Source organism: Chlamydotis macqueenii, chromosome Z (genome assembly GCF_036417535.1).
Source record: "Chlamydotis macqueenii isolate bChlMac1 chromosome Z, bChlMac1.mat, whole genome shotgun sequence".
NCBI lineage: Eukaryota > Metazoa > Chordata > Aves > Otidiformes > Otididae > Chlamydotis > Chlamydotis macqueenii.
This window is the reverse complement of record NC_141593.1, coordinates 38,767,412-38,794,081: the sequence shown is the minus strand read 5'-3', so window position 1 is coordinate 38,794,081 and position 26,670 is coordinate 38,767,412. Positions and strand designations below refer to the sequence as shown.

At 38.3% G+C, this 26,670-nt stretch overlaps 1 protein-coding gene across 4 annotated transcripts in view; it reads right to left on the bottom strand.

Annotated features, from left to right (window-relative positions):
- Positions 1 to 26,670, bottom strand: part of APBA1 (amyloid beta precursor protein binding family A member 1) — an 89,723-nt gene that overhangs the window by 19,503 nt on the left and 43,550 nt on the right. For all 4 annotated transcript variants that reach the window (XM_086770254.1, XM_086770258.1, XM_086770256.1 and 1 more), the window contains exons 2-4: positions 15,411 to 16,615; positions 5,489 to 5,590; positions 2,027 to 2,066 (exon numbers count right to left, since the gene is read on the bottom strand). In XM_086770254.1, coding sequence (XP_086626380.1) covers positions 2,027 to 2,066; positions 5,489 to 5,590; positions 15,411 to 16,562 — 1,294 coding nt within the window. In that variant the 5' untranslated portion in view covers positions 16,563 to 16,615. The remainder of the gene's footprint in view (positions 1 to 2,026; positions 2,067 to 5,488; positions 5,591 to 15,410; positions 16,616 to 26,670) is intronic.

Genomic DNA, 26,670 nt, shown 5'->3' with positions numbered 1-26,670 from the left:
ATCTAAAAATCAAACATGTGAAAATGTTGTATTTTAACACCTTGCTACATGTTAAATTATCATGATCCAAAAGGGAGGCTGGTGAACCTAAGAAGCTTAACATTTAAGTTTAACATTAGTCAGAATGCCAATTTTGTTCTAGTTACAACAGAAGATATTAACAAGCACTCAGAATGAGCATGGGAAACTTTGACCCCAAAGAAATACAAGTCATTATTAAGATTAAAACAACAAAAGAAAGAGCTGGTGACAAGCATCACACCGAAACTCTACAGACAGACAGAAGCAGATGTATAAATCTTAAAAGCAAGCTTGTCTCCTTTATGGTTTCTTTAAACATTTATGACTAGTAATTTTAAGATGCTCATCCCAGTATGCGGAGTTTGTTCCAACACTACGTATCTGGAAAACCCTCAAAATGAACAAGTCACTTTCAACTACATGACCCTAACAAATGGAATGTTTTCCTTAGGGAAATGTATACATCTAGAAGCTCTACATACTTGCACATTCTTCCAGTCCTGAAACCATACAGTATTTTAAGTGCTGCTATTTGTTACTCTACATGTCAAGGCCTTTTCACCACTTTTTCACCACTTCCGCCACTTCACCATAAAGGGTTTTGTACCCTTTATAGTACAATTACAGTTACAGTACAAAACCCTTAATAGTGTAATTTCTGATCAAAACACAAAGACCATGAATATAGACCATCAAAAAAACCATCAAAAAAGGTATGTGCTGTACGCTCACCAGAGGTGAACACACAGACCGTACTGCTTTTTGCAAGACCTTCTCCATTTATTACTTCTGACAATGAAATTATTACCTGAAATAAATTGTTGCATAGGTGCTAGCAAGTATTTCTTGAACTGATAGTGCATAAAACCAGAACATTTGTTTTTTGAGGAATTTTGCACAGGATCAAGACCTAAGAAAATTTCAGTTTACAAATGTTTTTTTAGTGAGGGGAGGTTTACTTAAGATAGCCCTTAACAGACAGGGCTATCGCTAGGAGATGAATTTCAGTTTGAAGAAAGATCCTCAGCTAGTTTCAAAACAATATATGAAATTCACATTAGTTGACATTCTGGCCGTAGACTCCAAAATATGCAGCTCATACACTGAAGACTAAACCAATGATCAATTTGTAGTCTAAAGAGAATGATCACATAATCATTTAAACACAGCACACTGTAAAGCAATCCAGAGAATTCCAATACAGTTCAAATGAAGTAACATGTCAACTGTATTTCTGGCATTTCATCAAGCATACGGAATAACTGCTGTCGGGGAAAAAAAAAAAAACAAACAAATGAAACTTCAAATTTTCTCCTTCTGTCATGCTCTCATAACAAAATAACTGCGTTTCACAGCATGCAGTCCCACACAGCATACATCCTACACAGGATAAAGACTCATACAAAAGGTAACAGTAGTATGTGTAGCGGGTAACTTGCTTTTTCACATTGCTCGGAATAAACTCAGCACTAGTACAAGCACAACTTTAACTCTAAGACAAGAAGCACTGTTTAATTAGAGGACAAGTAGCTGTAAAGCAATGCAGATTTCCTCTGGTAGGCCTGCCAATTAAACCGATTAATTCAATTCTGCTGATTAATCCAGCTGAGATTGGATTGAGCCTGTCAGTTGAAATCAGTGCTGGAGAGAGCACTACAATCTTCTTGTGTAGCCTATTTTCCTTGTCCACATATATTCATATGTGTTGCATAAATACAGTAAAAAAATTAGTAGTGTTTTAAGTGATATTGATAAAAAAACCAGCAGAACTGAGACAAAAACAATGAATGAAACACTAAAAAAATAAAAGCTCCATGTTTCTAAGCTTCTGAAATAACATAGTAGGATTTATTTCAGGCTCCAGATTGGGCACAATTTAATCTAAATCAGTATATCCAACCCTAGCAGCTTTTCTATTCAGCAAATAGGAATAAAATTTTATACATTACAAATACTGGAGTATTTTTATACGGAAAAACACTTAGAAATTGTAGAACTATCTTACCTTCAACATAGGTTGGAAATGAAGCCAAGCTTTTTCTGGACTGTAATTAAGACAAAAAGGATTTCAAACAGAACAGAGCATGCACAGATATGCATTAAAAATTTCTCCATGCCAAAAAATAAAAAAGTAAATCAGTCATAGTTATTAGCAAAGGAAAATCATAATTTATTAAGATTTATTATTATATTTAGTATTTTCAAACTCTAAGCATCTATTAGAGTTAAATTCAATGTATTCCACTTGTGTCTTTACCTACCAGGCAACATGCTAAGCCCAGTTTTCAGTTACTTGTTGGTGTTCAATAGTATATTAACTATCTACCAATAGGTGCTCTACTTTTACTAATCAAGAAGTATGTAAGAAAATACATCATATCTCAAAGACACTGGATTTTCCAACTACAAATACGTATATGCAGGAATGCATAAATTTATGCTATAGTGTTATTATTCATGAAACCATCAGCTCAGTCAGATTTTCATTAACAAAACTCTGTTATTCATTAACCAAATTCCGTTATTCATTAGGACTGTTCTTAGATGTATCCCTTACATTAATACGGCCTACAAAAAACTTTCTAAATTTTAACAGGTTAGGTAGTAACTTGTATTCTGTGGGGTAACTGAATTCACTAACACCTCACCACCAACTATGTTGACACTGTATCAAGCACAGAACCACACCTGGTAGCTCACTTTTCATAAAAGGTGAACAAATTTAAAAAATCCTGATTTGCATATGTAAATATACAGTCTAAAGTAAGATCTTTCTTCCAACTGCAATTTTAAATTAAAGACTCTGTGGCTAACACTTCAAACATCTGAAAGCTACAACTTCAGTGAGTAAGACTCACCATTTCATTACAACCAGTAACATAAACCACACAGGAAAATTAATCAAAGAAAATTCTGTGTGGCAATATATAGACGGAAACAGGTATACTGAAATATCTGCTGCTATCGCACTTGTTGCAGGTAAGTATTTTGGATAGTCCAAGGATTACAAAACTTTAATGAATCTACAACTGATTGTATTAGCAGTAACTTCTCCAATGACCGCTTATTATAATTTCATTGAAAGAAAATCTATATATGACCAGCATAATACATAATACCTTAAATAATTTCCAGTATATTTCCAGACAATATACAATGAAATATATGCCAAATTATTTTCCTTTATGACAGGCAACTGACTAGGTTCTGTGTACTAGTGAAAAACCAGGTAAATTAGGAAGGCCACAGTTATGTGGCAGGTCAAGCAACTAACTCCAGGGAGTCTCTTCCATTGTAACAAATAGAAAATGGATGTAACAAGTAACATTTTTGAACCAATGACGCTTATCTTGCTATAAAATAAAACAACTTGTGAAATAAAAACAAAAGGTGCATGACACAGACAGCAGAGCCCAAGCAGGCTTTAAGTACTTGCTGTTCCTTACGAAAATGACTAAGCTGTACTCCAAAACTGAGAAAGCTCTCCATCAGAGACTGTACTAGCATAAATAAAGATATCAATAAAAAACAATCTCCTCCTGCCAAAGCATTTAAGCTGCTGTGAGGACACCGACATGCCTTTTCAGATCTGTGGCTCTTTCATCTCTTCAAATGAATGCTTTTACAGGACCACCTACACACATGGATTTAAATTTTTTTTAGGAGTACACTGCTGGTGTACTCCTAAGAGGGAGATTCAACCACTGGACTATCAACACGCCTAGAAGACAAATCCCCTACACACCAGCGACAGCTCATGCACATAAATACCCTTTGCAAAGTACTTTTTTTTTTTTTTTTTAAAAAGAGAGTGAACAAAGTCTGTAATTACAGATTTGGTAACTATTCAGCAATCCGACTAGCTGATGCAACTTCTTTTCATGACAGAGTGGTGCAAACTGTCATCACATATGCTTTTATTGCAAAAAATCACACACAAAATTAAGGAGTTTTGTTCATTACCGAGGTTGAAGGACATTCTACTACCATTACAGGAATAGTAAAGTAACAGTTAAAGTTACCAACAGAACGAAACCAACACCTTTTAATTTTACATATCCATGAATAATGAAATATCAAGGTCATTAATGCTTCACTGCTCTTTTTAATCTCGTTGCCATCTAGTATTATAAAATCTATATTTTAAAAAAGGTTTCTACTAACACCTAAAAGTCATACCCAAAAACTACGAGGCTGCTTTGTGACTGTCATTCTTGTGCTGGAAGTACTAAAGCAGGAATTATTGCTCATCTGAGGGAAACAAATAGCCTGACACATCCTACAGTGAAAACCAGTTTATCACCCCTGACACTACCTTTGAGCACATTCTAAAAACTGAAATGAGTAGCGTCCTGTTCGTTTTCTTCCTTTGGGTAAGTTTATCAGGATCTAAAAACTGCTAAAAATTATGATATATACGAAGTGACAAAATCTGTACTGAAGAAAGCTAAAGGCTTTAACAAGCTAATAATATAGCAGATTAAAATTTAATAGCATAATTCATTGAATTGAAGGCTTTAGCACATGAGAAACCATATTTGAGTTTCTCAAGTCTTTTGAAACCTTTAATTATTTTCTAAATGCAAATACAGACCAGCACAAATATGTTATAGGCTTTTTAATCACTTGATAATAACAAAAGAAAAAAAGAAAGAATTGATTACTAATTAGTGTTGCAATTTTAATCATTATTTCCAGTTATAGTAGATTAGGTTTTTTTCACTGCGGAAGATAAATCATGCATTGCTATCAGTAACAATATGGTACCTGTTAGACTATAGTTTCCAGATTTTTTTGAACTTTAAAAAACAAAAAGCAGATAAACCAAATAATTGCAGATTTTTCTGTTTACAGAGCCAGCCAATCCAAATGCTTTTAATGCCAACTTATTTTCTTTTCATACTGCGAGAAGTTCTACTAACACTTCTCATTTTATGTTGGTGGAACTACTGCAGTGTGAAAAGTTGCCAGGTGAGGAGAAAAAAAAAAGGGGGGAAAAAAAGAAAGTATTTAGCTTTATTTTGAGGAGCCTGGAGTCAGGAACTGAATTCTGACTGTCAGTCACTGGCAGGTCAGTTTCTACAATGACAAAACATTAAGCAGCATAAATTACTACCTAACTGATTTAATTTCAGCAAGCTTTTTCATCTGGCCGAGAAACATTATTTTCTTTGCAGGAAGACATTCTGCAAAAAGAAGAGGGTTTTTCTTTTTTGCCTGTAATACCTCCCAGACTATTAAATAAATTTAATGTCAGCTGAACACAGAGTCAGAAATGCCATGATAAACAGTCTTAAGTATGTTAGAAATTCAGTCAGACAGCCAGGCAATCACAAGTGAAAGGAGCTACAAATCATCTTTCAAAACTGTTGTCATTTTGGGAGAAGGGATTGCACAGGTACAAGGAAAATAAAAAGGCATAAGCAGCATGAACAAGACTGTGGCTTTTAAAAAGATTTCACTCTACCTCTTTATTAGTGGAGGCCTCTGCTGTACTGCAGACATCCTGGTGATGTTGCCTACTCGACGACTCGGCACCCCGAGGTGAAGAGGAATCTGGAGATGGAGACTAGACACAGCAAGAAAATTAAACAACAATCTGAGTGACCAATGTAGAAATTAGTCTTTCACATTTTCCTCTAACTCGGCAGTGGAAATAAGAGATGAGAGGAAAAAAAAAAAAACAAAACCAAGACAAACACTTTTAAAATGTTGTAACCCTTGCTTTTTGTCATAATGATCACATATCAGCATCTCAGTGGATTTACTCTGAACAGCTAAATTTTAAAAATCGCCTGTGTTCATTTGTCAGTAGTGTATGAAATTAAATAGTTTGAAAAATAAAAAGCTGTACTCAGTGGCAAGCAACACTCAGCCAAAAAGTGCGTTATAAAACTGTATTTTTGCAAGGTGAATGGCGGATCATCTGACATTGGTATTGGGCCAACTCCTTACACTTACTGTCAGCATTCAACTAACTGCAGTAAGAAGACCTTAATTTGCACCAGCACATGCCTATTGCATGCAGGCTAATGACTGCGAGCTTACTGAAGGCTGCAGGCAATGCAGATCGGTGTCCTAAACTCTGCCATCCTAGGTAAGAACAGATAAATTCACTAAGAAGTCAGCTGCAATGGAAGACAGGTTAATTGACCACGAGCAGGACAGGGATCCAGCTTAGTTGTCAAACCGGGGAGAGGGAAGAAAAGACTGTAGTATCCCCACAAACACACATGCTCTCAGCTATAACTAATCTGAAGTGCTAAACTGATCTAATCTGAGCAGAAGAAGGCTGCAGTGGTTGTCCATACATGTTACTCCATGATCTTACAAAACAATTTTGTAAGTTGTCCAGATTAATACATTCAAGGACTTACGAATATATATAAGGACTACTCAACACCAGTGTAATCAAGGATTACAATTTCTCATTCCAGACACAGCACAAACTTATAAATTATTTCACAGCTCGTGCTATGATGTCGGTACAGTACATGCTCTCTAGATTGGATTTCCTCATTTTGCTCCCTTCACTGTAAAAATTCAGTGGAGAAACTGTCTTTCCAATCATGTCCTAGTCATTCATGATCAGCCAGAACGTCACAGCAGAAAAACAAAGGGAACAGCATAGAAAAGTAGTATTCTGTAATATCTAGATCCGTGGGATCTGTCAGGAAGCACCTTGGTAAAGGGAAAGAACGCTTTGGGAAAGGATATTCTAACCACAGGCAACTCCTAATGTATGCTGCTGACACTAAAAAGCTGTACTGAGGTACCTAAAGCCCACAGCAGGGGGAACTGGTATGGGGCTCTGAGCTGGCAGCAGCTCTAATCTAGGAGTGTGCTCCTGTTTTGCCTCCAACCCAGCTGAAACATTGAGTTCTATGAAATAGTGTGCAAAAAAGTCTACGTTTTGCAAGCTTAGCTTCACAGATATGGAACAAAACAAGAAAATAAAATACTCTTCTCCTCCTCTTTCTCTTTACCCTAATTCCATTAAAAGGTCCATCTTGGATAATTATTAAATATTAGAATTATAAAGGCTTCCAAAAAGTTAAGAAGCAATTCCTTACACAGATATCTCCTGGGTAAAAGAGTAGTCATAGAATCCTAGAATCTTCAGGTTAGAAGAGACCTCCAAGATCATCAAGTCCAACCTTCAACCTAACACCACCATGCCTACTAAAATGTTTCCACAAAAAAAGTTGTTTGAAATGCCTGAATGCTCTCATTCAGTTCACACACCAAAGCTGTAACAATAAATGGCTTCATTTAAACCAGCTGGTTACTGACATTAAGAAATTTTGTACCATTTAAAATGTATTAACAGTTACTCCAGTAGCACTACAAACACCTTTACTCAGCTATTTCCATCTAGAAAGTATTAGAATTAAGCAACCATCAAAACAATCACACAGCTTTCCATGCGTTCTGTTTTAACATTTGCTCAACTTCTTTTTTCTGGGAAAAAACCCCCAATACCAAAACTACCACACCCAAATACCAAACATCCTACAAAGTCTGCTACATGACATGACACAAGAGCTGTCCCCAAAAACACCTGTGCAAAAAAAAAAAAGTTCAGTCTTTGAAGAATAAACACTCAATTCTTTTCTGTAAAGTGCGTTTTTAGAGGTAGCATATAAAATGCACAAGGAAAGAATGCAGTCACAGAAACAAGAAGAAACACTTTGATACATCATACTGGATAGACAACTTGCATCGCTGCTCAAAACACTACAGCTGAAGTCTAAAACAAATGCTGACTGACTGCTTCGTTGTCTGTTAACAAAATAAGAGTTAGAAGCCTAATGAAAATGCTGTCAGAACAAACAGTAAGTTCATACGAAGCATGCTGTTACTACACAGAGAGGTCCATCAATGAATTACAAAGGATTTTCTTAAGCACAGCAATAAAAAGGTACTAGTTACCCTTTTTTTTGTCCTCTTGATTATCTACTTACATTTTTCTTATGATACTCAAGCTGGTACATCCAAAAATTCTCCATTTCAATTTTGGTGTTGTTTGAATCCAACTAACATGCAACCCAATTCACCTGAGAACCCTTCCTTGCTATTGTGCAGAGGGATTTAGTAACAGAATCTGTAATAGGAGAGGACTGGGTTGCATCATGTTGCATCTAACCTACCCAGATCAACCCAGCTGGCTACCGAATAGCTCATGAAGACAAACATAACTGCCACCGAAATATCTTCAAATGCAACCACCCGGTCTTGCTTTATACAGCAGTGTTGTTTCACCTGCTTTTAGCAGCAGCTTACTCAAAAAGAGTATAACCTAGTGGGTCACATCACCACATACAAGGCTGGGACAGAGGGGATATAACCAACAAATAGTTCAGCAACATAAGATTCACTTGAACAAAAGGCCACGACTTATACGACACTCAGGTCCATCTGCTGGCTTCTTGGCAGCGGAATGGCAAATACAGTATTCTTCTACGTTAGTTCAAAGGAGACAACTGGACAAAGCAAGGCTTTTAAATTTATTTCATTCCAGTGATAAAAAGTCTTCTGAGAGGTACCCATGCACACTAGGCAAAGGTCAAAGCAGTACGAAATATTCAGGTCCAACCTGCAAGTACAGTCAGATGCATGAATTCACAAGCCCCGCCCAGTATAGCACAACTATGGCAGTAAATCTCCCAGGTTTTAGCACAACTACGTTGTAGCAGAATACCTACTGTGTTTTAAATAGTTCAAATTGTATTCACTAAAATGTAGACTGAGATCATTAACAGACGTTCATCGCTTTTAGGCAGCATAAAGTACCCATAAAGAATGCAGCTGAAAGCTGAACTTCCTTACAACATAACTAGCCATCATTACTGGTCATTTTTGTTTAAATTTGCTTTAACTATAATGTTAAAATTGGAGGGTTTGAAAAAATAAAACTAACTCAGATCTATGCACATATATGCATGTACAATCCAAATTATTCTACGATTCTTTTCTACACTGTGATACAATATATGCAATTTAATTTATAACGGTGAAATGAGGATGAAACTTAAGTTTGTACTGTAGTTGCGGTGTAATTGTAATTTTAGTGTAACTGCCACTGCACATCCTCAGTGCTCTTGCCCATTGATTTGCTGGGTGGTCCAAGACCGGCCCCTGCCAGCTTGTACACAGATGATACAATGAGCTGACTCGAGACAAGGTAACTGACTGAACTGATCACTTCCAAACAAAACACTTAATTAGTTGCTATAGGACCTCTCCATACAGGAATTTCAGGTAACCTCACAGATTCTCCCAGCAGGCTCCTCCTGTGCACATGACAATGAGAGGCACTGTTCATCGCTTCAGGGTGCTAACGACCATCCTGGGTACAGACGCTGGCTGACCCAACAGCTCCCCACACACATTCTGCTGGAAAAATGACCAAAAAGTAAATGGACAAGATACTTGCCAGGAGACAACAGAAACTATTTCTGCAAATGCAGACAATGTCAGGTATGACAGTCTTTTGCACACAGTTAACACAGGAGGTGTTTTGTACGTAGCTTAAGGCAAACTCTAGCAATGGATCACAGGTGCTGGAGTACTCACGTAGGATCCCAGACCAGCTGTATGTAAGACCTGAGAACAAATGCAGATTGAGAACCTTAGTTTGGGGAATCTCCTCTGATCCAGCTGACGATGCCCTGCAAGGACAGAGCCTCCTGCCACCTACCATCATCTGGAAAATGATTGACAGCTCACTTGAGAGATCTGACTGTCCACACGTTACACTATGCAAAAGCTCTGAATAAACTAGCTTTTTTAAAACAAACACACATCAGTGCTGCACAACACCACTGAGTTGTAATTCTTCAGTAAAATGAACTGAAGTTCAAAAACCAGAGATTTTGACCTAAGCAATAACTGCACACCTCTGTCAAAATCTCTGAAGTAAGACCCCCTCACCTGCTACTATTCTATTACTAAGACTCAAATACAAAATAAAATTATCCCTAAGAATACACAGAGGTTTAGATCTGACACAAGAAAGTCTAGGTAAGCAAACAATAAATGTAACTGAGCCAGTTAGGGCAAGACAGCCCTTAATTTTGCCCATTTCAAAGGGTTTCTTGGACACACGAGTCAGCAGCAGTAACCATGTAGTACCACAGTCACACTTTGTGAGCTGGTAACTTCCCTCTGAACAAAGTCTTTGGCTGTACAGATTCTGACTGCCAGATCACACACACAGGCTATGCGGGTAGGGTCTGTCCAGAAGGACGTACGTTGGATGGAAAGCTGTCAGCACAGCAGGGCCCCCAGGAGCTGTTTCAGGGCTGGTTGTTTCTCCCTCTCTCAAGTATGGACCTCCTTAGCTGCACTTCCACTTCAACTTCTAGTTCAAATGCAGCTGTATGTATCAGAGTGGATCCCTCCTGTGTTTTCAAAAGACTTTGAAACTGTTACGAGTGCTGTTCTGTTTTTCAACAGCACAGGAAAATCACTTGCTTTCATCTTTCAATAATTAAAAATCATAACAAAACAAAAACCAAATATTCAAGGGGTTATGTATCCAGTGCTCACTGTAACTTAAAAGCCTGTAACTCATCTGGAGAGTGTTTGTCTTCAAGCAGACTAATTAATAAATTTAACCTTTCCTCTGCATGATTGATGAACCAACATAAAGCTTTCTGCCTTGGATATTAAAATGATTTTCGTTTGTTTTTGCCTTTTTTAAATGATTTTTTGGTTTGGAGTTTTCAGGATTTTTTTTTTTTTGCTGTATAATTTTAAGACTATGGTCTTGCATAGATGACAGAAAGATGATCTGTATTCTGTATGCTCAACCAATAGGTTTAAAATGCTTGCTCAGAAAAAGAAAACAATATCCTATCAATATAAACTCATCTTTATTTAATTTCTTTTCATTCTCTTTTTTTTCACCGCTTAGTTCATCTATTACTGAAACCTGCTTAATTATTTAAAACAGATTTCTCTACTGCCTTGTTAACAATACATTACTCCTGCTGTGGAAAAAGTGAAGCAAACCCACCTCCATGAAAACACTTCACTTTCGGAGAGATCAGAATTGAGAAAATCCTGCAACTGATAACTCAAATGTTGAAATAAAATACATAAAACCAAAAAGAACAGAGAAGCAAAACAATGCAGCTCACTTCTGTTTGTCTTCAGCTCTGAACTTCTACTTCACAAAACCAAACCACCCACGTACGTGATTTTACTTTATATTAGCTTTTATTCTAACATTGCACCACCTCAAGCATCTGCAGAGGAACAGACTGTGAACACTGATGAGAAGAGATCTGCAAAAACAAAGTCTTGGCACACAGCACCAAACTGTGCATGCAGGTCAATAAAACTTGGCTTTTAGATCTATAACCCCATGGACAACTGAATGGACCTCAGAAAAAGGTCATGGCATTTAGTTCTGAAATGGAGAACGTCTCCCTCCAAACCACTGTTTTCTCCTGATTATGGCAGTCTGCTTCTCTACTCTGGACATGAGAGGGCAGAAATGCTCTTTAAATCCCAGCCAAAAAAAAAAAATCTATTTGAGCTTCTGCGCCTTTCAGTGCTTTTCTCAGCAGGTCTCTGTACTTCCACAACTCAGCAATCCACTATTCTCAAAACTTTTTTAGACCTTCCATACATTTTATACACCATAATATTTAACCGTATTCTGAGATATCTTACTACACAACACTATTCCCTTTTCCACTTGAACATGTGTTCATCCTTAAGTCCAGATCCATGCATTGCAGATGTCTTCTATTTAAACCGTTCAACATCACTATTTCTGTGCTTGGCGAGGCACATTCACAGGAAGCTTCTGGTGGAGAATCTGACAAAGAATAACGATGGGCAAGAGCTACCTAAATGAGATGTGGGCTTTCCCTTCCAGTGTGGCAACTGTGTGCATCTAGAAGAACACTTTTCCTAAAGGGTATGTCCCTCCAGCACTCTCAGACACGTGTGTACTGTAAGCTCCATGCTGGTCCCCAGCTATGAACATTACTCAGTACAATGTGAGCCAATTCTCTCCCGTTTCACACTCAAAAAACATAACCCAGCCACAGTTCCATAGTCTTTTCCAACACGGGTCAGTTTCCTGAGATCACATTTCTTGCTGTTGTGCAGCTCTAACTGCTACTGTATTTGAAAAAGATAGCCTAACGAGGCCGTATCCAGGTGACAAACTGCCTTGGTTTAAAAAGTGTTCTGATAAACAGATTTTGGAAATATATGTCAATTGTTCACATTTCATATGTGTGGCAAACTTAAAAAAAAAAGTTATTGCTGCATTCATTCAAAGGACACTGAGAGAATTTTTCAGCTTTTATCAAACACACAAGTACAACACCTTCCCCATAAACTAGATGTCCAGACTGTCTCTTATTCAAGCGAAAGCATGCATCACTAAACCAGTGTGCACAAGGCATAAGACAGCAAATACTCTCCATTGTCAAATATTAAGCAAGTACTTCCGTACACTACTCATTTATGCACAAAGTCTGCTACTTGTCTCCTACACCACAGGACTACCGGAATTTATTACAGCAGAATTGTCCAGGGGCTGTGAGCAATTTTCTTTTTCTTTACAGCTACCCACATTTCTTTTGAGGAGAAATACATAGGAATGACTGAAATTCCTGCCAGATTAAACTGTGCCTAAACCTGGAAACAGGGCATCTTAAAAACACACAGTCATCTGTAGCTTTCTTATTGTCACAGTCATTGTATGTCTTTCCTAACAGCCCCAAACTACTCAGCTGCAGGCTAGCTGAACACTTCCGGACTGTTAGCTTCTCAAAATAGTCTCTGGACACTTTCAACTGGTATTCTTCCAAACATTCTGCTGCGAATGTATCATCCAAATGCCCAGCACTGAGGAATAACAGTCGCTCTCTTGTGAAAAAAGGCAAAAGAGGTTGTCGTATTTAATGAGGCTCAACTGCAATTCATTCTTCTGACTCCTTGGCTTCATTGCTCTCTCGTGAAGAGCCCCTAGCTAAACAAAAGTGACTGCTATTTGGATCTAAAGAGGTCTTACCAGTTTCAATATCATATGACTAACACAAAATGTTTACAACTATTTTCAACTAAGTTTTATCTCTAAAAGTAAAATGGTTTTGTTAAAAAACAATGTGGGGCCAGCTTTCAAAGTAGACCTGCAAAATAACCTAAGGTAACAAAAGCAGCCAATTCGCATCACTTACCTGAAGCTCCTTGATATTTCTAGGGAAAGAAAAGGGTGTCTGCCTGAAGGTAAAACACTCTCTTTATGCAATTCCTTCTTATTTCAAGACCAATGTTACGAATCAGACTGAATATCATCCCTGGCATATACAGGTTACACTGTAAAGCTCCTATATCCTGCTTCTTTCTCAAGAGAGGCAGAAGAAAAATCTACATTTAGATGAATGGGCTTCAACTGTATTTTTGTTATAACTGGTCACTAAATCAACACAATCCAATTTTGCCCAATTTACTGCTAAGCAATTCTAGGAATGCTTTGTTAAAGAAAGCAGACTGTTCAGACTGTTCATGAGCTGGCATCTGAATTAAAGAGTCCAGTAAAGTAAATACATACCTCATGTTCAGTGAAAAATAAAATTCCTACCCTTTTCCAAGTCCCTTCTTCTACAACATGTATTCCCTTCAATCTTCTACAGATCTTCTAAACTATTTGCTTAATTTACTTTTTCTTTCCAAGAACACAAACTGTCTGCACATCTACAATCATCACTTATCTTTGCACTGAGCTATACTAACTGCCATTATACAACACTGTTTTGACTACAGCCAGTACTTTAAATCTCAGTCAAGTTCTTATCTGACAGGCAATGAAAAATATTGAATGAGAACTGAACTTCGGATGCAAAATGGAAACCCCTGTGTACTTCAGGACAGAAATAATTAAAGCTTTTTGAAATTTTTAAAGAAGTTAAGTTAAAAATAATTTTTCTCCTGTACAGAATAACCTGGGAAGATTGCTGTAGCCCTCCATATGACTGCCGATCAACTCTGTAACAGACAACATTTTAAAAATATTTGTAGAAGTAATTTTTGCAAAATAGATTTAAAAAAAAAGTTTCAATTAAACTATGAAGAAATCAAAACCCAACCCAAACATACTCATGACTGTGTGTTTCCAACAGTTTTCAAGGAAAAATATAACCTGAAAGCTACATATCTCAGTTAGCTTGCATGTTTTTTCAGCAACTCAAACATCATGCTCCAAAAATCACTTCCCATTTGTAGCACGCTAGCCTTCACTGTTTTGCAGGCAGTTAAAAAAATCAGAAGCCTGTCATAGATCTATGCAACATGTGATATTTTTTCACCATATGAATTCACTTTGCAGAGGCTGAGGTGTTTTGGATAGTTCTGATGCATTCTTAGAAGGCTACAATAATTCAGTTTAAAACACTGAGCAACACACAAAAAGTTCTGTCTTTCAATGTTCTTCCAAAAAAAACAAAGGTCATAAAAAACATTTCACAGCAATAAAGAGGATGAAGCAGATGTTTGCAGTGCAGTTATTCTTGAAGTGATAGCATGGTCCATATGACAGACGATTTTTGGCCCAGTAAATTTAGCCTACCAGCTCTTTTCATATCAAGCATAAATTTATTGCAGTTAACAGTTGTTTATGAGTTTATTTTCTTAGAAATGCAGAAGATCTATAAAACTTCAATTAAAGATTATCGTACAGGCAGCTGGAACCACAAACTGTGAACTGATTCTGATCCAAATTATGCCACATGCCAAAAGCACAGAATTTCAGAAATGCTGATGATGTAAATCTCAATGATGGTCTTCAATATTCGGGTTGTTGGAGACTGAATACATTTTACAGAGATAATGAAATATACTGAACTTCTTAGCACATTTCTAGAGCCTGCAAGTAGACAAAAAAAAACCTGCAACTTTTCTGGAATATGAATCTGATGTCTGATACCATCATAAAGAATATTAAGAGATTTCTGATGGAACTGTTAGGATTATTATGTGACAGAAAATGAAACTTAGAAACCTAGAATTAACTGAAACACACAAGGACAGATAACAGAAGTCAAAGTGTTTAGTAGCTATCCTAAAATACCCGACGGCAGTAAAAAAATTAGCAGCAAAACAGAGCTTCATGTGACAAATTCTTGTCTCGTATAACTAGGGTTAGCAGTGCTTCATAAGGAAAAATCTGGCCCAGTGATGATGCACATGCTTACCTCTTACATGCCCTCTAGAGTACAAATTTTAAATAGACAAAGCACTGTATACTTTACTGAAGGATGAGTCACAGAACCAGAACAAAATGCCCCCTCCTTCAGTGCCGTGTATGTCACAATTAAAGGAACGAGACATACGTAACCTGAGAGCTGAAAGCTTTGTATACTCACATCTCCATCTAGCGGCCTCTGGTCGTCAGAGTCCCTGGTTGGACTGATGTCCTGCCTCATCACCCAGATAGGCTCCTTAGGTTCATCAGGGGTATAAGGAGAACGGATGGTCCTTGTCTTCACTTCCTCAATAGCCTCTTTAATATCCTTGATGGCCAGTGAAATTGCATCTCTCTTTTCCTTGCTGTACCTCTGTACAGATTCTCCAGAGCTGGATGTAACTCGAGAACCAGCTGGGATCTGGCCATTGCTTTCATGCCCACCACTGGGAAGAGCATGATCATGCTCCAAACTCTGCTCCGCCTCTGGCATGTCTTCAGCTGCCTTGTCTAAGCTCTGGGAGCTCATGCTCTGCTTCACCTCTGCTACAATCTGATCAATGTCCTCCTCTTGTTCGTAACTGTCCATTCTTGGGTAGGGCGCAAACTCTGCCTCCTTCTCAGGGCTGTCAGACTCTCCGTCAGACCGTTCATCATAATGGTGAAGACGGGCACCGAGTGCCTCCTTGCGGTAATTGTCAGCTTCCTCCCTTTCTCGCTCGTACTGTTGGATCCCCTCTCTAACATCAAGATCTGGGGTATCTCCTATCTCCTCATACACATGCTCCTGCAGTCCATAGTCAGCGTAAGGCTCAGCATACTGCTCATCCTCTCCTCGGTGGAAGAGCCGATGTGTGTAGACATAACCAGAATAGGCTGCATTCATGGCTTCCTCGTGTTCGATGGAATGGAAATGTAAGTGATTAGGCAATGTTCGGTTATGAATGGCCTCGCCGTGCTCAGCCTCGGCATTCTCCGTGTACTCCTCAGACTCGGGTCTGTACTGCACCGCATATGCACTCTCATCCTCATTTTCCTGAACTCTTTCTGTGTCGTAACTGTCCTCCACTGTGGCTATCACATCCCCTTCTGCAGTATCCGTGTGATTGTGGAAACCACTCTCAGTGCTGGCTGACCGAGCTAACATCCCTTCTTCCTCCTGCCCAGACAGGCCTCCTTGGCTGCTGTTTGTATTCCTTGGGTAGCGAGTTGCATACCGCTGTTCCTCTTCCACCCCCGAGTGCTCCAGGTCAGCCTCCACTGACTCGTTCACTGCTCCATTTGCTGGCTCTTCATTTACCTCCCCCTCAGGCAGTCCAACCAAATGGTTCATGGCAAGTTCTGTTGGGTAGGTCACTTATTCTAATGACATTTTGTCTATCACAGCTGGAAAGAAACAAAAAAAACACCTCTGACGTTATTCTTAAAAAAAAAGTGGGGTCAATAAACAGAAGCAACAAAAGGCACCCTTCCTACCCCAGCAGACAAACGTTCAACTTCATCATCTCCGAAGTCAGACAACAGCCAGCACAACAGTATGACCTCCCATGCAAACGATCTCCAACAGCAGCAACCAACAACACTCCCCTTGGCGACTGCACTTCTCACTTCTATGGACAAATTCTTTGTGGAAGAATAACTTCCAAATAATTCCTTGGAGATGCTCCTACGTACTGCCTTGGCCTTTCAAGGATATTGGCAGGTGCATTTTAGAAAAGCTAACTTTTGCTAGGGGCTCAACCATGGTAGAGATATGACAGAAACATTCCACCTTTGCTCCACCACTCTCCCTACAGCTCACTGACTCGGTGTGAAGGAAGGATGCTGTAATGTAAAATGACAGATCTAGTCCCATCACAGGAGTCTGCAGTTCCTCAGATACATGACAACCATGCATACCACACTTCTTCAGCATGGTATCCTCAGTTGAGTTATGTATTTTTAAAAAATCATTAGAAATAAAAACGCATTTTCAGATTATCTGAAGTAGCTTTTCCTTCTTCCTAGAGAAGCACATGACAGCTAGATACAACATAGTTACCTTCGTGGAATGTACCTATAATAATTTCAGATGGTTTCTGCACGAAACATCCTTTCTATAACATGGAGACAACATTACTAATACTCATAACCACGACCACATTGAGACTGGTGAGGCATTTTAGCATTGCTGACTTTGAGTAAAAATCTCAAAAGATGATATAATTTCTACAGAGGCCTGCCAGTAATAACAAATATGCAGGAAAACCCTGTAAGAACACAGAATAGCTTCTACAAGTTTTGTAGAGTGAACAGGCATGTCTAGTTCAGAAAGTTTCATTTTTATGTAACAGCTTCAGCTATTTTGAACCTTGGCGTATGTTTTTAAAATGTAGTGTTATAAAAAAGACTTTTTATGTCATTTTAGGTCCCTAAGTCAACCACATATCCATAAGTAAAATACAACTCTAGCCTGTGGCTTGTTGACAAGTACTAAAAGAAAAGGTACCTTTTGGAAGACTTCTGACTTGAAGGATCTATAACAGCATGTGTCAATTACCAATTAAAAAAATTAATGTGACTGTAAGTTAGAACTTGACCCAAATCTACTGAACCGAGGCAGGGAGGCTCAGGTGACACTTCGCTGACTAAATGAGCTCTGTGCAAAAGAGCGGTGGGAATAACTTCCTGTGATGAGAAAGCAACAGTAATTTCAGTTGCCCTCTATTAGAAAAGCTGACAGGCAAGGCTACGTGGGAGTCACTCCCACTAAACTTCCATGGGAAATCTAGCAGGTGCAGCTTCCCGCTCAGTAAACACTCCTCCTTGTCTTTGTCACACCTAATGCTTTAGCCTTTAAAACTTAGGAGTCTTTAAAAAAATGGAAACAAAATACATCTTGACCCATGTTTTAGATCTTTTCATTTTCAGAAGCTGCCCATACATAGCTTTTGCAAATCTAGCATGCTGTGTTTAACCTCTACTTGCCTTTCCCACCCTCATCACAAGGGAGAAAAACATCCAGTATATCATATTGTACATAAAAAATGCAGTTGTAAAATAATTGCTAATAAATAATTTCAACTGAACAGATAAAATGTTCTACACAAACTAATCCTTTTTCAAAATAACTATGAAAAAACTCAGTTTGTTTTTTTTTTCCAGCTAAAAAGGTATGTTAGTAAGAAGCCTTCAGTGACAAGGTAAGGTCTCTTTCAGCTCAGACTTCCAAGAAATCAGGAAAGAATGGGCAGAATACAGGCGTGTATGCAGGTGTGTGCCAGAACTAAGAAACCAAACACTCTCCTCCCTGCAGCAAGTGACACGTTATTTAAGTAAACAAGAACAACAATATTGGAGAGCTTTCCACTTAAAGCCCACAAAAAGAAGGGTGAAGGTGCCAAGGCATACAAGCACTTTGAAAAGCCCACCCCAAGCAGGATTTCTTGCCTCCTTTGAAGTCAGTTATAAAATTTACATTGCCTTGCACGTAGACAGAATTAGGCTAAAATAGAGGACAGTTTAAAAATTCTGCCTTAAATCTGCTGCATTCAAAGCAGCCCCTGACTCAGACCTAAGTGCCATTGGTCACCCACAGAAAAAGGGTAGTAGCAGCTGAAAGAAATGAAGTTACACATAAACACAGGATGACACGCTGTCTGAAATCTTCATCACACGTATCCTGTCATGTCTTTAACTGAATTATGTTAAGTTAGAAAAGAAGGCAAAATTCAACTACTTGAAGATTCAACTACTTGAAGGCTACCTGTGCCTCAAGTCAAATAAGGTACCACAGTATTTATGAAAACAAAAGTTCTGATAATATCTGAAAATATGTGATCCTGTTTAGACGTCTTGGTACAGGCTCACAGCATCACTGACATGTCTAGCCATGAGAAACAAATTACAGAGATTACAAACCATACAGAATATTGCTAAAAACCACCTGAGAACCCCAATATTTTCCTTTTGCAAACTTAAAGTTTTCAAAGTTCCACTTGTGAAATTGCCCTCATTGAAGAATGCTCTAAGATTAACTTCAAATATTGTTATCTTGAAAATTTCCATGTTGTGTCTCTTGAGGGGATGAAGAGGAAACTTTAAGCTTTACTTAAAGCTTTTTACTGAAAAAAAGGCCCTCTTCTGTTTGCCCTTCCTCCAGTAATTTCAATTGAATTTCACTTTTTAATTTTACAAACAATAAAACATTATTTTAAAATATATTTTGACATTTTCAAAAAAAAGTGAAATTTTGATTGTCAGAAAAGAAGATAAGTTCACTTATAAAATTCAGTCTGAATAAATGCCCTTAGGTCACCTAAGCCCCAATAATTTTCCATTAAAAGTAAGCTTCTAAGTCAAGTACATTTATCTGACTATTTAACAATCAATCTTTAGGACAGTAATTTAAAGAATCCCCTAATAAGTTTGGGGGTTAAAAGCACTAAATCCCTTTTCATATGTGGTAGCTGGAAAGACTACAAAGAAACACATTTTTTAATTTTCAGTAGAATCTCCCTTAAGCAGATACAAGGTCTGCCTGATTTTTCTTACCAGGGCTTCAAAAAGCATGTTACTTCCAGCAAGTAAACAAAAATCAATAACCTACACAAAATGCCATAGATAGAAGAGACTATAAGCAAGAGAGGTCATCTGTCCTTGGAAATAAAGGCACAGCACCCATATGAAAGATATTACACTCTCACATTAATGACCCAGAAGAGCAGCTGTGCTCCAGTAACCAAACATATCTTGGAAAGTGCTCTGTAAGCACTCCTAGCTTTGCACTTAGGACTTGATGGATGAATTTGTCTCCAAAACAGAGAAATCAGAGGTTGATTATGACTGCAACTAGCTCTTTGATTGAGGTTAAACTACCTTCCTTCCTGTAAAGAAGAAAAATTAAACATCTCCAGATATTTCTCAAGCAACATAAAGAAAAAGCTTAAAGCTTAAGGATTTTTATCTGCTACTTTATATAAAAAAAAAAAAAGAAGCACTTAAAACACCACCAAAGGGCATACTATCATCTCGGAGTAAGACCACAAGATCAATGGCCAGTGCTACTCCGGAAAAGGCATGCAAAAAAAAAAAAAAGGTGAAAATATGAGTGTTCATATTCCAATTTGGTCTGTTATTTGTTTCCCAAGCCCTGACGTATAATTGTGTGCTTTCTCGTGCATGCAGGCAGAAACGAAGCTTTTTTTTTTCTTTATTATTCCAAATGGGCCTCTTAGAGTTTACTTTACAGGAGCACTATGCATCGTATTTCCTCAGTCTAAACCTGACTTCTTGGAACAGAAGATCACACTTTCGATAGGTCTGTGTACTACTGTTACCGTCTGAAAACAAAGCTGTGTGCCATGTGGAACCCAGACTACACCTACACACAGACATAGATACTGCTTTTGTCACATACAGGATAACAGGACGACTCAGTTAGGAAGGGACTGGAAGAGGTCTCCACTCCAAGCTCTGCCCAAAGTACAGCCAGCTCTTAGCTCAGACCAGGCTGCTCAGGGCTCTGTCCAGCTGGGGCTTGACAACCTCCAAGACTGGAGATGGCACAACCTGTCTGGGCCCCAGCTCCACTACTGGGCTGTCCCTGTGGGGAAAATGCTTCCTCATTATAGGCAGTTTTAATTTCCCCTGTTTCAGCATGCGTCACCTGTTTCTGACCCATCCTCCCAGCACACACTACTGTGAAGAGCCTGGTTGCATCTCCTCCATCCCATGGGCTGTTGTTGGGTGACTCTGAAGCCATCCCTCCTCCCAGCTGAACCAGCCCCCATCCTGCAGCCCCTCCTTGCAGGGCAAAGGTTCCAGCCCCACTGGCTCAGTGGACTCCCCTCACCTCTCACCAGTTCGTTAGTGTCATTCCTGGTACTGCCAAACTGAAGGCAGTACCCAGACGGGGTCTGGCAGGCACCAAGCAGAGGGGACAGTCCCTGCCTTCCCCTGGCTCTCAGGGCTGTGTTCTGCTCACACCGCCCCAGGTGCTGCTGCCCCTTTCTTTGCTGCCTGGGCCATGCCCCACAGCTGTTCCTTGGCCACATCAGCCTCAGTCTGTATCACTGTGAGGGGTATTTACATCCATACATTTTTTAAATTAATATGTTCATTTATAAGAAGCATAATTGTTATTTTGCAGAACTTTTGCAAGAGAAAAGTTAGTATGCCAGCTGAGTATGTAAGCAAAAAATAGTTTTGTCTTCCTTAAAAAACTTCAAACATATTTACCCATGTCTTCTGTATCCTTTGAACATACTTACCCATAACTCCAAGTCACACTAAAAGCAGGGAGACTTCCAACTGAATTAGCAAAGGTGTCTTGCCCCAAGTGTAAGTTGTCTTGGCACATTCTCTGAGAAATTTTACAAAGCACCTATGCTTTTCCAGACTCCAGCAATACATCAATGCTTGACTTGTGCAGATACAGGAACAGAAAAGCCTTCTGCTTTCTACTAAGGTATGTAAATTTCACAAGCTTCTACCTGCATCAGCCTTTTCTGACCACAACTAGCCTAAAAGTACACAGATTCCTAATAAAAAGGAAGGAAATACTGCTATTAAAATAAAAAACTATTTCTTTTAAGCACTGGCCCATGCTTACAACATTGGCTTGGGCATGGCACCTCAAGGAAGTCCTGTGTCTAACAAGATTACTACAAGGAGCCAAAGATCAAGTACTGTGGCACAAGACTCACTGGCTTACCATTTAGGTTTCCGCACAACTGAAAGCACATAAAAAGTCAAACTTTCGACATAACAGAGGAAAAACATGCAAACCCATGAATTTATGACCAAAGAACCACTGAGCTACTAGAACAGGACTGTTACAGGATTTAAGTCTGCAGCAGAAAAATAAACAAACCCTACAAATTATTGGGAAGACATTAATTACATCTATTGTTTAGAGATGAGTAGTTATAAACTTCTCCATATATAACACAATGAAACAATATGTTACTAACATCAGAGATCCATAAGGAACAATAACAAATGGAGTACGCTAGCCACAGTGGAATGGAAGTGAACTGGATTAAGCCGCAGTATGCACCTGAGTGACTCAAAGCAAATCATACATCAGATTTCAGTTTGCTACCGTTTCTAAACAGCAGGCTTTCACCAGAATATAAAATTCTGTGGTAGAAAGGGTGAACATGTGTCAGCAGCAGACTTCCCAAACCACATAATCTCAGACGAACCCTGTGATCACAGAGAATGAACACAAATTTCTGCTTCCAATTTTAAAATTGTTTACATCAGGTCCTAAATATCTATTTTAATTAAAGTGACATCATAACCAAAGAAACCTGAACAAGTCACACAACTCTCTTGGGGAGTCTGGAAATGTCATCACTCCCTGGACCACAGATAACAGAGTACTAGGACCATACAAAGTTTTTGCTTAACGGTATTTTTAACTCTCCATTTTTAAATTTTATGTACCTACTTTTGGTTTTGAACTTCTTGTTTTGGTAACACAACTTCATCCTCGCTGCAAGTCTTCAAAAGCATACTCCCTTTTCACCTACTGCAGCACATAAACTGGTGAAACGACACAAGACCATGTTACAAAAATGTCTAAAAAATGTCTTTAGATCTTTTAATAAGATTTGAAAAGTATGTTAGGAAGAAAAAGATAAATTATTATTATTTTTATTATTTAAAATTTACAAATTTAACAGCTTACTGAAACCAGAAATTATTTACTGCCTATGCAAATCACCCCCATCTGCTTTTAACATGGACTTAAAACAGAGAAGAAGCAGCTTTTTGCAAGTCTCCAATTCACAAGAAATTATTTTAGAAAAGTAATAATTAGCTTTAGGCATCCAAATTATCAAACTGAACATCTGAAAAAAAAAAAAAATCAGTTTCCAGTTTCATTGAACGTGAGCACACTGAACAGCTGATGATCAGTATGAAGTCAATGACGAAGAATAGACATGGGATAAAAAAAAAAAAAAAGCAAAATCAGCTCTTTCATTTCCTGCCCATGAGCCTCCTTCCTCCAGGCCTATGCTTGCCCCCAATGTAACGAAAGGGGAGAGAAACCTTCACCTGACACAAAAGAACCCCAGACTTTTGGTAACAGTAAATAGATCTAGAATTATCAGAGTTAATGAGCTCTCAAAGAACATTAACTTCTCTCCCCTTCCAATTCCCATTTCATTCAAAACTAAAATTTAAACTTAAGAAAGAAATACCATTCAGTAACCTTCAGTGTAGACAGGCCAGATCTCTTAAGTGCCTAAAGATGAGTGAGAAGAGAGAGACAAAGGTCTCTTGAGAACAGGGCTGGTAATGTTTTAGGGTACTGGAGACAGAGTGTGCTTCCAACAGAAAACGAACAGACCCTTTCCATCACCTTTTAACACTGAAGTTCTGCCTACATAAACAGAAGCAATGGACTCTGGAAGTATTTAAAGCCACTCATCTGCTGCTAGAGGAAGGTTAACTGGTATTATGGCCCAAACAGAAGACATGAACCAAAAGCAGCTGAGAAAAATCTTGACAAGATCCACAGGCAACCTCTGCAATAAAGAACGACCAAAGATGCTTAAAAAAAACCAAATCCCAAATACCAGATTTTAACTGGTTGAGTGAATAAATCTGACTGCTCTCACCAACCAGAATGATTAAGCATCGTAAGGAAAAGTCCTATAAGAGTGAAGCTAAGGAAATCTGGGGTTCTCTTTCACTCTGCTGTGAGTCTCTGACAAGTGACTGCTGGTTTTATTCCTGGATGTATTATGGATTACATCTTAACTTACCAGCTGGATAATCTAAAATTTTGACCACTGGAATTGTTACTTTGGTATTTAAACCACGGTTACTAATAAATCCATTTCCAAAGAAGAAAGAGAAATTGAAAAAGTATATAAACAAAGACAAAACATAACAACATTTAAGATCGATATTACAATGTGAGACTAGCTTCAATCTCTATCATAGGAACAATTATTACAAATGAATCTTTACTAAATCTGAGCATATGGTTTATTGTATTTTACCATTTTTTCTCCCCTGTAAAAAGGGCAGAATTGCCTCAGAGAGCAGAGTGGAAAATGCTGACTCTTCAGTAATGAATTCTGAATGCAAATGGTGTTACCTTTACACAAGTGACATCTTTAGAGCAATGAAAACTATTTATTTCTCTCTATTTAAACAAAGAGGGATTAGACCTGTGCTACAAAAAGCCCCTAAATTGACCCAGCAAGCTCAACATCCTTTCTACCTCCTTTCAGACATCATTAATAGTGTCATAGGGAACAACTGCCGACAGAGCTAAAAAATAAGATCCAGTAAGCCGCAGGGCACAGCTGTCTTCACAGTGAGTAGGAAGCCTCAAGCTTCACTCCCACAGAGTAAGAACTAGTATGTCCAAAAAGCTCTTGGATCTTCCTCCTCTGCCTAAACATAAAGACTTCATGCAACCTTTCTGGTTGAGACAGACTTACTTGGCTGTATTCCCGATCAGTGCTGCACAGTCTTGATGCGCTGTATCTTGCAAGATAGAAGACATACCAGTCAAGAGAACATTGGCATCTATCAAAACTTTTGAGTCACTTGGTCTTCCTGATTTAATAACTTGAAATTACATTGTGAGGGGAAAATCAAGTTTATTAATTGTGTTACAGAAAGTAACAAATTTTTCAGTGAGTTAAACTCTATAAATTTTTAATTCTTTAATGCAATCAAGCCACAGGTTGTGTCAGGTACACAGAAACATCTGGATGGTGTTGAGAGCACTTCAAGAAAAGGACAAGGGTCTTCCAGAAGGCAAGAGAAGGCTCCTCAGCAAATATGCAGCCTTCAGCAAAACCAAGCTAAGCAACAGACAGTTCAGTCCAGCCAGGCAGTCTGTTATTCTAATGGGCTTCCTTCAGCTAAGAGAAGCAAGTTGCAGAATACTGGTTCCAGGAGACATCGTTGCAAAGAAATAAAAGGCTGAAGTAGCAGAATAGTAGACATGGAGGAGAAAAAAAAGCCTCTAGGACACCTAAGCAATAACTTATTTACTACTTAGATGCATCTGTTACAAATCTAGTAGTTACCAAGACAACTGAGCAACACATCTTGATCTAAAAATCTGTCTCCTATCTTCCCAAACCCAAATCCAAAAGCACAGCATCAACTCATTGAAATGGTACAGAAATAGTGCTGAAACCCCAGTAACTTCCTAGATTCTGTTATATGATCAGCAACAGGATTTGCTCTGAGGCATTAATTGTTACCTGACAGCTTCAAGCTAAGAATACTCCCTCATAGAAAAGCAATCATGGCTCAGGCAGCATAAAAGTAAGAGACCTGATCCTCCTTTAATTCATTTTATTTCAGATGTTTCAAAGGAGCTATACGCAAGTGAAGCTGGAAAGTAGGATAGATGGGATACAGAACTTGATTATCTTTTGTAGTATAACATGCACTCAAAAATGTACCACTGCCTGGCAACTGTAACACCTAGCTACAGAAAACACCAGATTTTACAATCCCTATCCCCCCTGCCAGCTTCATCCTAGGGAAAAAAAAAAAGTCTCAAAACCAACAACTCTTATTTCAATTGTTATTTGAAATAGACTTATATTTATTAGATGGCTTTTTTAGAAAGGCTTGAAAAAGGCAATATGCAAGATGTGAAGATGTTATTCAGACTGGGGAAGAATGAGGAAGATGGAGAGATGAGGTAACTAAAATCCCAAAGTATTTGATCACGGTGAGCATCAGCTGTTTTCCATCCCCTTCTTACCATTCAAAACTACAGAAATAACGTTTTCTACGTACCGTACCACAAGCTCCTTTTCAAGGACCTGATGTATACCTGGATTACATTATTGACAAGAAGGTTTTAAGTATGAGATAGTTTGTCTCTTCTTTCTGAGTTACAGCAAGAACATTGCAGCCCATATCTGCTTCCATTCACAGAAATCAGGTAAGAAAGAGCGTGTAAGAGCTGCAACCCAGCAAAACCTTGTGGAGAAACTGTGAAATCCCACTAATAATGAGAATTCATTTAAAGCTATAGTCACAACTAAAAACTTACAAAATTACACCAAAAAAAAAAAAGATAAAATCTTAGTGGTTTCAAGCTGCAATATTCCTATAATTAAATGCTACTTCAATAGATTTGAGCTTGTATCTATACAACTTTAATTCTCAGGGAGAAAAATAAAAATCACAACAAACAAAAATTATGGAACAAAACAAGAGATGCAAAGAAGAAGGAAGTAAGAATGCATAGATGTAGCTTACAGGAGATTAAAATTAACTTTTTTCTCCCCCCTACATGGACAGCTTTCACTTCTGCCTACTTTCTGTTAGCATTTTAGCCCACATGGTAAGCTCCATCTCATCTCCAACCATCAAGTTCTAGTAACACCTGTAGATCCTTTTACTTCTTCTATTTCAAGGACAAACTTCTGATTCAGTTCACATTAAAAAAACCTCGAAGTGGC